The sequence below is a fragment of the Notolabrus celidotus genome, chromosome 15 (genome assembly GCF_009762535.1).
Source record: "Notolabrus celidotus isolate fNotCel1 chromosome 15, fNotCel1.pri, whole genome shotgun sequence".
NCBI lineage: Eukaryota > Metazoa > Chordata > Actinopteri > Labriformes > Labridae > Notolabrus > Notolabrus celidotus.
The window spans coordinates 17,955,770-17,972,708 of NC_048286.1; the positions used below are offsets into that span (position 1 = coordinate 17,955,770).

Consider the following 16,939-nt stretch of genomic DNA (forward strand, 5'->3'; position numbering starts at 1 on the left):
TTCTCCCCATTTTCCTCCTCAGGTCTTTATCTTGGCCATGATGACTGTAGAGCTATTCGGCATCATGGGTCTTATCGGCATCAAGCTGAGCGCCATCCCTGTGGTCATCCTGATCGCCTCTGTGGGCATTGGAGTGGAGTTCACCGTCCACATCGCACTGGTAAGTCTACACTCAGCACACACACACACATGGATTAACTGTTAGGGAGGCTGAGCTCCTAATATTAAACACCTACTTAACTTGAAACCTGATACGATGGTCCGACTGTTAAATACTTTGTAAGTGTATCACTAGTTTTATGTGTGTTTGCCTACAAAAGAAAAGGGTTACTTTCAAGTGGGAATAATATTTTTGATCATTGGGCAAATGTAATTTTATTGCTGAAAGGATTTGTAATTGGCATTTAATAAAAAAAGTAATAAGCTGTGTTTTGTTGTTTAAAAACTGTTGCATATCATTCCTGGGGGCATATCATTGCTGAAATAGAAAGCGATAAAGGTGAAAGAAGTGCGATTAAAGGTTTACTAGGAAGCTTGTGTGGTGCACTGATCCGCTACAAAACCAAATGCAGGAATTGTGATGCGTGCCAAGCCTCGCCACAAGCACAAGTTTTGTGTGATCGGCAAGATTTCCAACTTATCCCCCCCTTCTTTCCCCTCTCCTGCTGCAGGGTTTCCTGACAGCGATTGGCAACAGAAACAAGCGCTCGGCAGTGGCTCTGGAGCACATGTTTGCCCCGGTGGTTGACGGAGCGATTTCTACTTTGCTAGGCGTTCTCATGCTGGCAGGCTCCGAGTTTGACTTCATCATGAGGTGAGTCGCTGTGTGTGTTAGTACGTTTGAAGAGTGACATCCCTCACTCACAGCATAGAAAGCCCATTTGTTACTTTATGACTAAGTAGCATTAAGTGTCTGTTTGTGTGCATGTGTGAAGCCAGTTGTCTAGTCTCACTTGAGGACGGGAGGAAGACTTTGTGGGAGGTCAGGGATGCACCCCTATTTATGCGTACGCACACCCACACACACTATAAGACAAATATGCACCTGGTTCTGTCACTCTCTCACTCTCAACACATACACACGCACACACGCACACACGCACACACACACACACACACACACACACACACACACACACACACACACACAAACACGTCTCCTCAACCTCAGAGCACAACAAATGGGGAAAACATCAAGGGTGTGTAGCAGCTGCTCGTAAACATGGAAGTGTTCTGCTACCCACTGGGTGATGTGTCTCTCTCACACACACATTCACACACACCAACGCATTCACACATACACAAGGGAATCTGTAAAAATTCCTATCATCCGTTTGGCATTCTCTCCCTCCATGTTGGGTGCCGTAATAAAAAGCAGAGCTAAATTTGAACTGGTCAGCCTGTCAGATGGTCTAAAGCCCACCAACAGACATCACTCCCCTTTTCATGTGTGCGAGCTGATGTGCATGTAAAATGTGCGTACTTGTGTGTGTGTATGTGTGTGTTTTGTACCACTGTTTCATGGTCAGGGTGGAAAAGAAGGCGAATGGCTCGATGTTTTTCAACCCAATGTGGTCCGGGCCCAAACCCGAAACCACAACCTTGAGCTCACAGACTGCAACAGGCCTCCATGACTTAAAAAGAGCAGCATTTCTGCAGAAAACAGAGGCAGGGAAGAGAAAGAGGAGGAGACTGACTCTGAGGGTGGCTTATTTGTAAGGATATGAGGTCCTAGTGGGTGGGTAGATGGAAGTCAGATGAACAGATTTTGTGTTGGAACGGAAAGATAAAGAGGTGTAAATAAGTAGAGAATTGAGAAAAAGATGAGAATGAAATAGAAGTATGATTTGAGAGAAGATAACAGACAGCATTTTCCCCCTCTTGAGAAAGAGACAGAGGGGACTAGCATCTCTGTTGGAGGTCTTGTTTAGCTGTAGCTGTGGTCGGGTGAATGGGGCAAGCCAGAGCTGGCTAGCTGGGGAGTAGCATAAATATACTGCCGTAAACATCTCCTGGCCTTGTAATGCACTGAATAAACAGCAAGCCTAATTCAGCTCTGCTCAGAGTCCTCTCTCACACACACACTCACTATCGTAGCATGCACAGGAACAGCCAACACACACACAAGGAGAAATGCACATATGCACAGACATGTAAACACTTACGCATGCTTTCTCACACACGCACATACACACACGGCTCCCCAGGCCCTGACAACGAATGGAAAAGATTACAGTTTATATAAACAACAGAATTCCTAACAGTGAGACACTGTTGGAGGTCCTGCTGACATCTCACTCTCGCTCTTTACTTTTTTATTTCATGTAAAGAAGCTGTGTGTTGATTTTGAATGCATCATGCTCAAAGCGCAGGGCTGTTTTGTGTGAAAAACAATCATGACCTATTTAAGATTTGAAATCCTGCATTTGGTTTAAAGACAGTCAGGTTTGAGCCGACAGCAAGAAATTGAAATACCTCCCTGAAGTGTTTTGTCAAAATTGGTTAGTTTGACATGCCTTATGCTTCTGATAGAGGAAGAAAACAAGGACCGCGGTTAAAGAGGGAAAAGGAAAATATGTCAGAGACAGTAGGGGGGAGAAATGGGTGTAAATAACGTTATGAAATCACACCCAACATGCAAGCCATGAACCTTTTCCTGAAGAGTGACCTTTGTCAAATGAAGTAGTAGTAACTGTCAACATAGGAGTCCATCCAGAGGGCAGGAGCGAGTTTCCAGCTATTATCCCTGTCCTTGTTGGCTCTTTTTCTTCATTCCAGCAATCTTTTTTTTTTTTTTTTTACCTCTTTAAGTCTGGCTGGTGGTTAGCATCTTACTGTCTCTCTCTTTTTCTGCTTTCTGTTAGTGTTTAAGTGGAGTCCTCTCTAATTTTCTTGCGGAGCTCTTTCTTGTGGCCTGCCTCCACCCCCTGGCCTCCTCGGAGCTCCGCTGAGATGCACGCACATACACACACCAAAATAAAATTAAAAAAACCCCACACACACACAAACACACTGTGTGGGTGAAAAGAGAGTGAGAGAACAGTTTTGTAGAGGCATCAAAGCATGTTTTAGTTGGACTGAGTAGGGAATCAGATTTGCCCCCCTCTGCCTTTGATACACAAACACTGGGCTTTCCCTGACTTCTTCCCCTGAGCTACTTCCCTTCCTCATGTGCCAACTATGTGTGTGTTTGGAGCAGTGCACGCACATGTGTATTCCTGTCAATATAAAGTATCACCCCACTCTTTTCCCTGATTTTTTAAATAGTTATGTAAAAACTAAAAGGGAAAAAAGATCAGTTAAATGGTGTCTACTCTGTGTAAAAATGGCACCCCAAAGGTGTGTGAACTTTTGCCAAATCCCTTAAAACCTTGAGACAAGAAAGAAAATAAGATGAAATGCCCTAAAGCTCTGTGCAACGCAGAGTTTGTGCAGATACAAATGCACTTTTTAATGCATATGTGTGCATGTGCAGTCTAGCTGATGCAGGCAGGCGTTTTGTGTAACCACAGAGAGATTCTTTTAGCAATTAGTGGCTGCTAGTTTACAAGAATGTTATTATCTCTGTCTTAGCACTTATAACACAACCCCCTGTCTTGTTTGAAAGAAAAACTGATGAAAAGATGATACTCAATTAACCTGTCTCTCATCTCTCCAGGTACTTCTTTGCTGTGTTGGCCATTCTTACCGTTTTGGGGATGCTGAACGGCTTGGTTCTCCTGCCGGTCCTCCTCTCCATGATGGGCCCTCCGGCTGAGATCACACCGGTTGACAACGCCAGCCGTCTGCCCACACCTTCTCCTGAACCTCCCCTGCCCCCACCCTTGACCCACCATGGCTACTACACGGGCCACCACAATCCACGGTCATCTCGTCAGCAGGCTTTGTCGGAGTCGTCGGATTCTGAGTATTACTCAGAGGTGACTACTACATCAGGGATCGGGGAGGAGGAGTATAAGTACTGTGACAGGAGTCCGTACATTGCATCCCACACCAGTGCTCCACCACCAACATCTCACATACTGCTGGAAGCTAGCAAGAACCCCAGCTTCCCTAAGCTAACGGTGAGCTACACAACCACACAGATAAGATAGACATATTGGTCAGGAGTTATTGTGTTCTTCTGAAAGTAAACCATGGCATTTTCTTTGTTCTAGGTGGTGAAGCCATTCAGAGAGAATGCAACAGGCACTGGTGGAAGGATAGAACCGATGAACGAATCCTCACACAACGCGCAGTCACCTCTCGGTTCCCAGGTTACTTGCTGGGATGCAAACAAGCAGGAGTCTCAGCAAGGACCCCAGAGATTCCAGGGACCCCCTGGCCAACACTTACCCAGCGACAGAGCCCACTTCCCTGGGAGGACTTGTCAAAGTGGCCCCAGGCACAACAGCAGAGGGCCTCAGCCAAACAGGACTAAAAGGCCGAGCTATAGCAATAGCAACTCCCTGCCAACGCAACAGGGCTCTGCTGGTGGACCTGTTACAATGGTAACCGCCACAGCTTCTGTGACAGTGGCCGTGCATCCGACCCTGCCAGGGGCGGCTTACCAAGGCTACATGCATGAAGGTTTTGACATGGACAGTGAGTCGGATTGTTTTGAGGCTGCTAAGAGGACTTGTGGTGACAAAACAAACTTTTCTTCATGTAAGAGAGACTCTTTAGAGCTCCAGGACTTGGAAGCAACACAGAGCCAGATGGAGCATCAGCTTGGCAAGACACAAGGTGAGTTAGCTCTTAGAATGACCTGACTCTCATCTTCACATACATATATTTGAAGCTGACAGTCTACCCAAGAATTAGTGAAGAAATACCTGATGTTTTTCCAGTTTTGAGAATCTCTAGTCATCAATGTCTTACTCTCTCTCATCTCTGTTTCTCTGCTGTAGGTGGGATGAGGATCCAGGCACCCAAAGATTGCTAAGACTCTCTCACACGTCCCTGCCTTCTTCTTGCTGCCTTCTCTGTGGCTGCTTCCCAGAGCACCTTGACATGCCCAACATGGCACCACATCACGTCTTGAACTCTCACCTGTACATAACTGTCACACAAAAAGGAGAGGATTTATTCACGGACAAATTAAGAGAAAGAAAAGAGACTTTTTAAGAAATCTATAAATCTATGAGTATATATTTTAATACTAAAAAAGAAGGAAGCTATTTAAAAGAGTACTGTATAACTTGGGTATACTCTTGTTCAGATGTAAAAGATTATTTGTTTTTGTGGGGTGGCTGTTTTCTTGTTCTCCCCACATACTGTATAGAATAAGAAATGTCCTATATGTAAAAAGTGTTCAGAAAAAGTGAGATGTTATTAAGATATTAGGCTATTGAACATACATGTCAGTGTTTATATTGTTTTCTTTTTTTTTCCTTTTTTTGCTGCTACACTTCAAAATAATTTTAAGTGATTTGCCTTAAAAAATGCAGTACCCCCCTCTTCCCCCTCTGGTTTAAGTCAGCATAACTTTATACACAGTATTATACTGTGAAATATTCTGCATCTGACACACTCTCTGTTGTATTATTAAGTGTAGACGTCTCTGTACACTGTAAGAAATAGCAGAGAATTACACAGAAAATACTGTTTTCCTGACAGTAGTAACCGTCGTGCCTTCAAGCTGTCCCCCTCTCTGTGTCGTCACAGCGTTCAGAGCTCAGTATTAAGTTCTCACTTTGGTGTGAAAATGTTTGCCTGTTTGTCAAGAGGCAGTAACAGAGTAATGTCTTTGTTTCATTGTTACCATCATACATCCACCTTAAATCTTCTCTGGGTGTAGTCGTTCTCTGCAGTTTTAAACTACTTGAAGGAGCTGTGATAAGATTTATTTTCTTCTGCAGTTTTTGTAAGCTCTACAGTGGGTGAAGTTCAAATTTGTCACTTTGTGTTCAACAATTGTTCACCTCCTTGTTTTATTTTGAAAGGGAATTGTAAAATCCAATGCAAAGGGAGTGATTATATATTATTATTTTTATGTTTGTCCTGTTTTTCTCTGCTGGTTGCTTTGGGGTAATAACACATTCATGTTGTTGTTGCCCTGTACAAATATTGCCTTATTTTGGAAACTGGTTCAGTCTTTACAGTGCTTCCACCGGCTCTGACTCACTTTCTAACTTCTCATTGTTCTTGCTAATACAAACCTCATATATGCCTTTCTTTTCGTAGGAATCTCATGTAATTTGCTTTAATAAGTTTCCATTGTTGTTGTTGTTGTTCAGTATTGGTCTCATCACTGCCAGGTTAAATTGCAGGGAAAAATTACGGATCTATTTTTTAATGTCATTTTTTTTTTTTAAAGTGGCAGCTTTGGTTTCTTTTGTAAATATGAAAGAAAATTTAAGTAGCTACTGTGCAGTTGTGAATAATGGAAAAAAGAGCAAAGCACCATTTACAGTTTTTAACAGACCACAGACAGCAGCTAGGTGTTGTCAGACAGTGGTGAGGAGTTTAAAGGGAGTGGGGGGGATTGAAGGGGGGCTTCTGCATTGGTTTGTAGTTTATTACAAGAAAAATTGTTATTGTCATGCCATATAAATTATTTATATTAAGATTTTATTTTTGTAGTTTGTACAGATGTTAGTATCTAGACTGAAGTTCTATTTTTTAAGAGTGAATATATATTATATATAAATATATCTATTTGTTGCCGAGTTTGTTTTGTTTGTTTGCGTTTTGGGATTGGGGTCGGGGGGGTGGGAGGGAGGGGTTGACAACACTTTAGAGCAAAGGCATTTTTTTTCAGTGGAACAGAAGGGGGACAGTTGGGGGACCATGAAGGAGAAGGTGTGTAGGACTGTGTCACTGTTACACCTTGTTCTTAAGTTTCCTCTTGGCCCTTCCTTCTTTATTGTCATTTTTAAAAAAATGTTCTTGTCCATGTCTAAAACACTGTGACTTCTGAAAACTATGCTCAAGATTTAAAAGAAAACCCTTGTGTGACCGTTATGTTCCCTCACCTGCTATAGAAATTAACTAACAAAATAAATTGAATGAGAAAAGTGATTCTGTGGTTTCCTCCAGTCTTTTCCAGTATGCGATTGTGTGTGACCTTTCAAAGGAAACAAAGGGTCAGCGCTGCTATCACAGGGCTGTTGAGTAAACTGACAGTGTTTGCTTGTTAAACAGTTGAATTTAACTCTGTTATAAAGGTGCATTGTAGGAAGGTCAGCAAAAGCTCTGACCATAGTGTGTTGCAACTTTGAGTTCAAAAAGTATTAATCAAATCTATAAATTTGCAGACCTTTAGTCTCGGTAACGACTGAATCGGGCAGATGCTCAGGTGTTTGACTCTTAAAAAAGATCTGTCTCTTTAAAAAAGAAAACTGAAATGTTTACATCTGAGTGAAGTTTCTTACGACAAGTCCCTAACAGTGTACATGAGAAAAGTCAAAAGCTAATTACTGTCAGTGCATTCCTACCTGCAAAGGTACAATGTATCATTGAAAGTACAGATATCTACACTAACATTATAGTCAGTTTCATTTATGTTTTAGCGGAAATCTTTTATATGTAGATCAGAGTCAGGTTTGTGGCTTCCTTTACCTTCTGTGTAGGCACCAAGCGGCAACCTCCGGTCTACAATTTGAGTCCAATGCGGAAGTGCTAAAAACTGCAGTTCATCAAGGATCCGCTTGAGGCTGGCTCCGGAAGTACCGGAAACCACATACACACCTATTTTAAAAAAGGCGATCTTTACAGCAGAAATAAACATGTTTACAGCCTGGTACAAAAGACGAGTGTAGTCTGGATAGCTCAATTCTCGATTGGCACACACTGTGTGGGGGTGAATGACTTGATTGACAGGTGGGAACACTGTAGCTGTTGGCTAGGAGGCTCAAAGCTCGCCTCTTTACGTCACAATCGCTCAACAGCAGCAATATGGCTACCGCCGCCGATTGGCCTCAAAACAGCGCTGCAGAAAAAGATTGATGATGTCACGGATCCTACCGGTCCATATTTTATACAGTCTATGGTAGGCACAGGGCTATGCAGAAGCAGGCTTCACTCTATACATCCAAAGTCAAGATGTCATATTTTTATCTGCAACACTGTTCCTATGTTTGCTCTATTGATGGTTGGGATGAGTCGGTGTAAGATGTATCGAGTAAGACTCTCATCATTCGGTTTCTTGTTTTCTGTTTTAACCACATACCAGAAATTGTATCATAGCATGCCACACATTTAGGAGTATTACAATATCTTTAAATACTACTTTTCCTATTTGTTATGCATATAAAGTGAGTATTTTGTTGTGCACGTTACAGTAAGCTAGTACTTACTTGAGAAACTTTCTTTTTCGTTGTACCTGAGGTGAGTGTTGCTCGGTTTACCGAGTCACCAAAATAGCCCTAAAATGTGTTACCTTACTAATTTTATTGTCACATTCCTGGTCGTTTGATAAGTTTTCTTAATCCATTGACAGATGCACATGTTTGATAGCATGTTTGATAAACTATTCCATTTCATGAACAATGAATTAACTCAGAGAGTCACTGAACTGGAGGCTGAACCACCTGGAGAGTGTCTGGGATCACTGGCTTCCTGGATCATTGTTGTGACTTGTCTGTCTAAATCTCCGCCATTGCAAAGAGATAGAGAGAGACACACACACACACACACACACACACACACACACACACACACACACACACGCGCGCGCGCGCACAAACTTTGATTCATAAAAAATAAATATAACCAACAGCATCATGGGCAACGTCCAAGCTTAGAAACTCAAACACAAAACAACATGCACACTCACATGCACCCTCCCATGCCTCCTCATACTAAATACACAAGTACAAACACACGTACACACACTCACACACACACACACACACACACACAGGCCCACCTGTGTAGATGAAAGGTAGATGCTGTAAATTCCTTTGCTTCTCACACAACAGCTCCTCGTTTGTCAGCCCAAGCAGAGCAGCCCACGTCTGAATCTGATACCTCTGTCTTTTGAAGTTACTGTCATGCACGTCCACCTCTCAACCAAACCCCCCCACCCCACCCCCCCCACACACACACACACACACAGACACACACAAACACAAACACACACTTTAACAATGTTAAATAAATAGTAATAAAAAAAACTCAATTTAATTTAATCCAAATATGTTATCTAACTCATCTCTCAAGGCAGATTGATTTAGTTCTGAAAAATTTCATCATCCAGGGAGCACTTGTTGGATTTAATGTTGCAGCTCAGTGACAAGGAAATGAATCATGTTGTCCAGTTATGGGTCAGAGCTGGTCATGAGTCTATCCCAGCATGCATTTGGTGTAAATAAGGTTATTACAGTAAGTGGTCAGACTAACTATATAATGATGAACAGGATTATTTTTCCAAGAAAACCTGAGAAGCATTAAAGAAATGCAGGAAACAAAGAAAGAGATATGAGAAATGTATATTAAAAAAGGAGTCTTAGGTGTGTCTCTAATCACTGAGCTAATGTACCACATCCTAACACTCAAAATACTTATCCCATTTTATGTGGTTGTCACGCTGAAACATTTTAATTTAAGAGTATACTGAGGCAAGACATTAAAGGTCTTCAGCACCCATTCATTTTCTGCTAAATGTCCCCGCTGAAATTAATGAAATAATCCAAAGCAAATGTGATGGCACAGGCTGGTTTCAATAGATTTAACCCACAAACCCTCCCGCTCTCTCTCTCCCTCTTACACATACACACAGAACTCTGGTGTATTTGAGTTTCCCGCAGTCATTAGGCATTGTTCTGAGGGAAAAGGCAGATAACTTAACAGTTTTATGGGTTTGACCTGAACTTAACTTGTTTTGGTTTGTATAGAAACAGCAACTTGATCAAAAGAGGTAAAGACAGAAGTGTTATTATACATACCTTATTCTGACCTAGATATAAGAAGATTTTCACAAAAAAATAATTACATTGACTGTAAACTAATAACTTTGAGTACCAGCATGAACATATTTAACTCCCCAATGTGCATGATACTTATGATTCCTTCTTTTGTTATCCATCTCCTCATCATTGGACAATATGGAAGTGATTAAAGCAGTGATGTCATCAGGTGATTGCTATTAAAAGTTTTGTTGGCTTTTTGTGACTGTCAAAAAAACACATTAGGTGAAAGAGGTTGAGATTCTCAATCAATTGAACATTTCACACAGTCTGGTTGAGATTTGCTCCTGCTTATTGAGGTTTCCTTATGATAAGACACAACTTTTAAAAGAACGAAAGGAAGGCAACATAGGGAAAAGTGGTGTGTGTGTGTGCGTGTGTGTGAGCGTGTGTGTGTGTGTGTGTGTGTGTGTGTGTGTGTGTGTGTGTGTGTGTGTGTGTGTGTGTGTGTCCTGATAACTCGATCTCCCAGTGCCAACACTTGACCTGTGTGTGAAGGTGAGATCAATGGAGGAAAAGAAAACACAAGGAAGGAACAAAAGACTGAACTCGTGATCTTGTGATGCTAGTGTCGGTGTGTATGCATTAACGTGTGTTAGTGTGCGTGCATGCGTGCGTGCGTATGTATGTGCGTGTGTGTGTGTGTGTGTGTGTGTGTGTATGTGCACTGCTTGGGTGGCCTAAGGATGAGCGCCTATTGTTGCTGGAATTCAATAGGGCTGATTAGTAAAGAAAAGTGTGTGTGTTTGTGTGTGTGTGTGTGTGTGTGTGTGTGTGTGTGTGTGTGTGTGTGTGTGTGTGTGTGTGTGTAAAAAACATGCACTGGTATGTGTGTCTGTGTGAAGCAGGGGGTGGTGTATGTGTTTGTACTTTAGCACTAAGCGCAGCAGAGAAGAATGGAGGAATTAGCTGTAAAGCCAGTGAGAAAGCAGACTTCGGGGTGACATACCACACAAATCTGGGGAGTGGGGATTGTTTCTCTCAACATGCAAAGCATTGCTTTGTTTTAGTAGAAAAACCTTCTCACAAGTATGACAAGGATATATATATATATATATATATGTTTTTTAAAGTGTAAGTTGAGATACTTCTGGTGTAGAGTACTTTAAGTATTTAAAAATGAAACCCACAAAAGTCCAGAAGTTATTCCCAAGTTCGTGTTAGGGTTAGAATAATATGTTTACAGGACTTTTAATTGACTTTAAGCTTTCTTAGTCAATTTCCCCCCTAAATTACCCTTGTAACAAAATTAGGTTAATTCCTCATAAGGAAATTAGAAAACAGAGAACATGTTATGTTACCATGGTGTAATTTATGTTAAGTATTCATGTGAATTTAGGGGCTCAAAAGTCTTAAACTGTGCATATTGCTATGTAGCCTAGCCCAGATACCTTTTTTACTAGTTGGAAAATGTATGAAAGTTGTGCTGTTGCACATTTTATGTGGCACATGAAGCAAAGTTGTCCCACACTAGCTTTGTTTGTTTATTTGTTTTTCAAAACATATACAAAACTGCTTTTAAATTACATTTGATCCTCCTATGCTTTTGTTTCTGAAGGGTGTTTTGCTGGATGCTAAATCGTAAGCTAATGAGGCGCTGAAAGACAGGCCTTTAAATCCTTCTAGTGAGCTACGCTAGCTGTCTCCCAGCTGTTTCAAGTCCTGTTTGTGCAGAGCTCAGCTAAGCTAGGCTAATATAATTAGGATTCTAAAGCCAATTTTTTTTTTTGCACTGTACTAAGTTCATGTTTCCCCCTGTTTCCAGTCAAGTTTTGCTAATAGTAAGCTATAGTTAAGCTATGCCAAGCTAATATGCAAACAGTTTGACAGCTTCATTTTTTTACATGTAGACAGAAGAGTGGTATTGATGTTGTGATCTGAGTTTGGGCAAAAAGGGCAGAAATTGTCAGTTACTGCACTTTAGAAGAAGGTGAATTATTTCCAGGGTTGTAGTACACAAGTCCAGGATTTTCAGGACACGAAAACTTGACTCGGATGGATACTAGTTTCTTTTGCTTGTAAAAGGTCTTAACAATTTATTAAATCTTGAGGAGGGGCTGGCACCTGTGTTCACCTGCATTCATGTTCACGTACCATCTTGCCTAAAAGTGCAGAATCGTGTTTTACTTTAAAAGATTTTGCAGCAAACCATAGATTGTATAAAATATGGACATAGGAACCATGACGTCACCCATGTGCTTCTGAAGCGCTGTTTTGAGGCCAATTGACGGTGGCAGCCATATTGCTGCTGTCGAGTGATTGTGACGTAAAGAGGCGGGCTTTGAGCCTCCTAGCCAACAGCTACAGTGTTCCCGCCTGTCAATCAAGTCAGCTGTGCCTCTCATTGGAAGACTCGTAATCTCAATATCTTCCAGATTACTGCATTAGAAAAAAATTCACACCCCTTACGGTGTGTGCCGATCGAGAAACGAGCTATCCAGACTACACTTGTCTTTTGTACCAGGCTGTAAACATGTTTATTTCTGCTGTAAAGATCGGCTTTTTTAGATTGGTGTGTATGTGGTTTCCGGTACTTCTGGAGCCAGCCTCAAGCGGATCCTCGATGAACTGCAGGTTTTAGCACTTCCGCATTGGACTCATATTTTTAGACCGGAGGTCGCCGTTTGCAGCAAACGCAGAGCAGTATGACCTGCAATATGTTATAGAACCATCATGGAGAAGAAAGTAACAAAATCAAACTTAACCAGGCATCTCTCCAGTATGAACCCAGAGAAATAAGTAAGATATTAGTTAGTCTACTGAGACTTTTGATAACAATATTGTTAGCAAGCTAATGGTAATGCTAGTAACTAAAATGACTTAACCACTGCAACCAACATGTTTAGTTAATTAAATTCTGATCAGTACAAGATGGACACCTGTAGTGATCCCAATGTAGCAGTATTGATGAGGTTGTCTCGCTTAAAGAGAGCTTCAAGATCTATATTGATCATTTTTATCTCCTATGTGTGGACAGGATCAGTCAGTCTTATGTTAAAAAATGAGTTTTCTACATATTCAAAGACCCCACACAGTCTGTCGAGATTCTTCTTATTATAGATAACAATGACGACTCGACTCAGACTGAGGCATTGGGGACCTGACTCAGACACAACTTGGATTCTGTTTTGGTGACTGGGGCTCAACTTGAACACTGAAGACTTAAGACACTACCTGGAGTTGAGGTTTTGTGACTTGACTTCAACACTCGTTGAATTGATATGACCTAGCTAAGCTTCCCTCCAGTTTACAAATATAATGACGTGGTATTTACTATCATGACCACAACCATACTTGGCCACACTAAAACTAAGAATGCTGACATTGGGTTATAACTTTTTAAAAGTCAGTAATGTCTGTGATCATAGAGGCATAAGGCACAGATCATCAGTCGCTTAGTTTCACTTTAGCAAGCCATTTTGCAGCATTGACGTAAGGTGCTTAAGTAACCAAAAACTCTTCTGTCAGATGTTTAATTAAACAGTCATTGCACATGTCCATTTGTCTTATTCAATCATACAATGATTTGCTCTTTCCCTATCCTGTGCTGTGCCTGTGGGAGTTTGAGTTTCTCTGCTGCTGCCTGTATTTATGTGTTCCTGCGCTGTGATTGCACCAGATTGTTGCTCCGACTCGATTCTTCTAATCATCCCTCGCAGAAACAGAGGAAGAACGAGATCAATATTTACTAAGAATGCACTTAAACATAACAAATGTGTTTGTAATCTATGCCCAATGTGTGTATGCATGCTTGAGTGTGTGTGTGTGTGTGTGTGTGTGTGTGTGTGTGTGTGTGTGTGTGTGTGTGTGTGTGTGTGTGTGTGTGTGTGTGTGTGTGTGTGTGTGTGTGTTTGATATACCTTGGCCGTGACCAAGCCTATTGAGGGGTGGCAGGAGGAGGAGGAGGAGGAGGAGGAATATGAAGTTCCAGGCAATCATGCAGACAGGCGGGAGGGCCCGTATAGTGTAAACATGTTTTAAATAAACAGGAACCAGCGTAATGCCCTTTTAATTGATTCATTCTGTGCTTTGCTGTTTACAGAAGGGCCTAAATATGAGCCTCGTAAGGCAGAGGCCTTGTGTTTATAAGTGGTTTGTTTGGTTCAAACAATAACAGTTTGAACACCAGACGTAGCTGTGGATCAGTTGTGATGCGAGGAGCTGTAGCGCTCTGCTGCGTTGCAATTTTTTTGTGTTTTTCATGTTCTTCCTCTTTTTCCTCCTCATCACTAGCTATGTGTGTGTTTTGGTTTGTGAACTCCATTTTAGGGAGAGAATAAAGGAGCTAAAGCGGCTCTCCACAGTACCCCACTGTCTCCTCTTTACAATTTGCAGGCCAGCCAGGGTCTGTTGGTGTGTGTCTGTGCATGTGTGTGTGTGTGTGTGTGTGTTCGCATGTGTGTGTGTGTGAAGTTTAAATTGTAGCCACAGTGTAATGATATGGTGGCATGGCATTGAGGGGTACTCCAAAGGGAGGGCGGGGGTTGGTAATTAAACATATGCAGACACAGACACATATACAGAGGGTGACACACACACGAACACACGGACACACACACACACACACACACACACACACACACACACACACACACACACACACACACACACACACACACACACACACAGTCAGACACACACAGAGGCAAAGAAAGAGAGCAAAGCTAAACACATCCAAGTGGGGTAGTAAAAGCTAATGAAGGCTCAGCACTAGGCTGGCACAGACAGCCATTTCATGTGGTGAAGAGGAGGGGGAGGATGAGGAGGTGGAGGAGGGAGCAGGCCAGGGAGGCAGAGCGTTACTCTGGAGCAAGTTAGGCAAACCAGAGGATAAACTCTAATTGACACCATGCATAAGAGTGGTTTTCCAATATCTATGGCACAGGGTCTGAAAAATTATCGTGCATGCAATGGAAAGGCAAACTATGGCATTAACACATTTGCAGAGTGCTCAGTTTATTACAGAGCTGTTAAAAATGAAAATACAGAGTCTTTGACAGTGGCAGTGTTCATGTTTGCATTAATGTATAATTTATTAAAAAAACATATAAGTAAGTTATCCATCTAAAAGCATTAAACTGTGCACAAAGCATGCTATTTTTTAAACATCACTGACATGACTGTTTCCCCTTTAAGTTATGCTAAAGATGAACAATTCCAGTGATGTGTCTTCAGTGATGCATGAATGGAGTTAGGTGTTCAGATCTCACATTGTGGCCATGCTGTGGTTACTTTAAGTGTCTACGTTTTTCCCTTGCAATGTCGCTCTCTCGGTCATGCTAACTACTAATCTTTTTTTCTGTTTGTCTCAAACCAAAGGCAGCTTCTCTTTACAAATACTTGTAATGTGCCAGGATAAATTTGCCAGAAAATCTGCAACTAAATCTGGTTTTGTTTTTTGCTATAAATAATACAGGCAAAGAAAGTCCAAGCTAACTGAGTAATGGTTTTTCATGGGTTTTCAGAGAGGTGACTCTAATATTGTTATCCTGGCATGTAGGCACATTTCTTGGCACTGAAGTAAATCATTATGCCACAGTGATTGCACAATTTTTGCTGCATTCTACAAGTCTCACTGTCTTCAAGCAGATGATATAGTATGCCTTTCATACAAATACGGGTCAACATTTTAATGAAAGATGAAAAGAAAAGCAACAGAAAAGTTGCATTATATCTCTTTTCTTTAAATTGTATATAGAATAAGGCATTGGACACTCTATGCTAGGCACATTTTAACTGATTAAGTGAGAGTTTTTACACTGTGTCTCATCACTCTGGTTTCAGAGAGGGCTATAAAAGCTCTGGGTGTAGGTGTAGTTTTTCTTTGAGAGCTGTGGGGTCCACATGTTGTACCCTACACTGTGCAAGCAAACATATGACTCACTGTTGAGACCAATAAAAAGAAGAAAAAAGAAACGCTGGTGGGTTTAAGGATTAATTTCAAAAGCACACTGACACATTTCTGCACTATTCATGGTTTGTGGTCTCCATTGGTGTTCCCAACATGAATGGATACAAAGAAGCTGTATGCAGGCCTGTAGTATCTCAATCTTTATGGTTCATAAAAAGGGACTTATTGAATTCAAGAATAGCATTTATGGGCTAATTTCACTATATTAAATGAAATTCAGGTTTCAGGTTGATTGGATTATGTTACTAGGTTTTGATGTGAAGTAAGTTTTAGGCTACAGCCCAATTTTTCTGTCTTATTTCAGTGCATAAAAATAACCTTCTGTGCCTTAAAGTACAAGCTTTTAAAGACCGAGAGGGAAACCATGAGAGGCAGAATGCCCCAATGAATACTCACAAAACGAGGAACACAAATGTCATCCACACACCTGTGACTGTTTGAAGCAATAACACTAATAAAAGCACTTTTCGCCAAGACTTTAATGTTTTGTATGTGTCCTAAAAAGTGACCTATGTGTATAATAACACTATGTATGTCACCTTATATGATTTTAAATTTCATTACAAGTGTGTTAAATGGATGCAAAGATTTCTTACTTCTGCCCATTTCAGCTCTCTGAACCTATGGTCTTGTCTCGCATTAAGACAGCGCTTAATACGTTATGTTTAACTTTTTGCCATTAGGTTTTCTCAGCTTTATAGAAAACAACAATAACAACAAAAAAAAGTGAATAGAAAACAGCCTATTTTTAAATATCTGTTTTATAGCTTTTATCCATTATGAGTGCTTTGTATGGTGGTTACATAGGATTTGATTTGAAATGGGCCATAATCTCAGCCTTGATTCATTCTGTCAGTCAGCTAAAAAAAAAGTTATCATTGGGTCTGAGGGTCAAGAAGACACCTTTCTTTCTCCCCCTGCCCTGAGTGTGATCTCTCCTGAAGAGATTCAATCATTACTGAATGTAACCACATAAACAGTTCTAAAGTTTGACTTGTTCAAGACAGTAGACAGTGTTCAAAATCCTGTTGTTTTTTTATACCTACACTTTCCGTTGCATATAAATGAACATTGCAAATGAGTCAAATCCTGATTAAAAACAATCCAGAAAAAACTTAGAATAGCAATTACCTTTTAT

The 16,939-nt window shown here is 41.1% G+C and overlaps 1 protein-coding gene across 1 annotated transcript in view; it reads left to right on the forward strand.

The window, feature by feature from the left end:
* Positions 1-6,588, forward strand: part of ptch2 (patched 2) — a 28,668-nt gene extending 22,080 nt beyond the window's left edge. The window contains exons 19-23 of the mRNA XM_034702183.1: positions 23-160; positions 672-814; positions 3,659-4,064; positions 4,158-4,725; positions 4,890-6,588. Of these exons, the coding sequence (XP_034558074.1) occupies positions 23-160; positions 672-814; positions 3,659-4,064; positions 4,158-4,725; positions 4,890-4,924 (1,290 nt within the window). The 3' untranslated portion in view covers positions 4,925-6,588. The remainder of the gene's footprint in view (positions 1-22; positions 161-671; positions 815-3,658; positions 4,065-4,157; positions 4,726-4,889) is intronic.
* Positions 6,589-16,939: the final 10,351 nt, after the last annotated feature.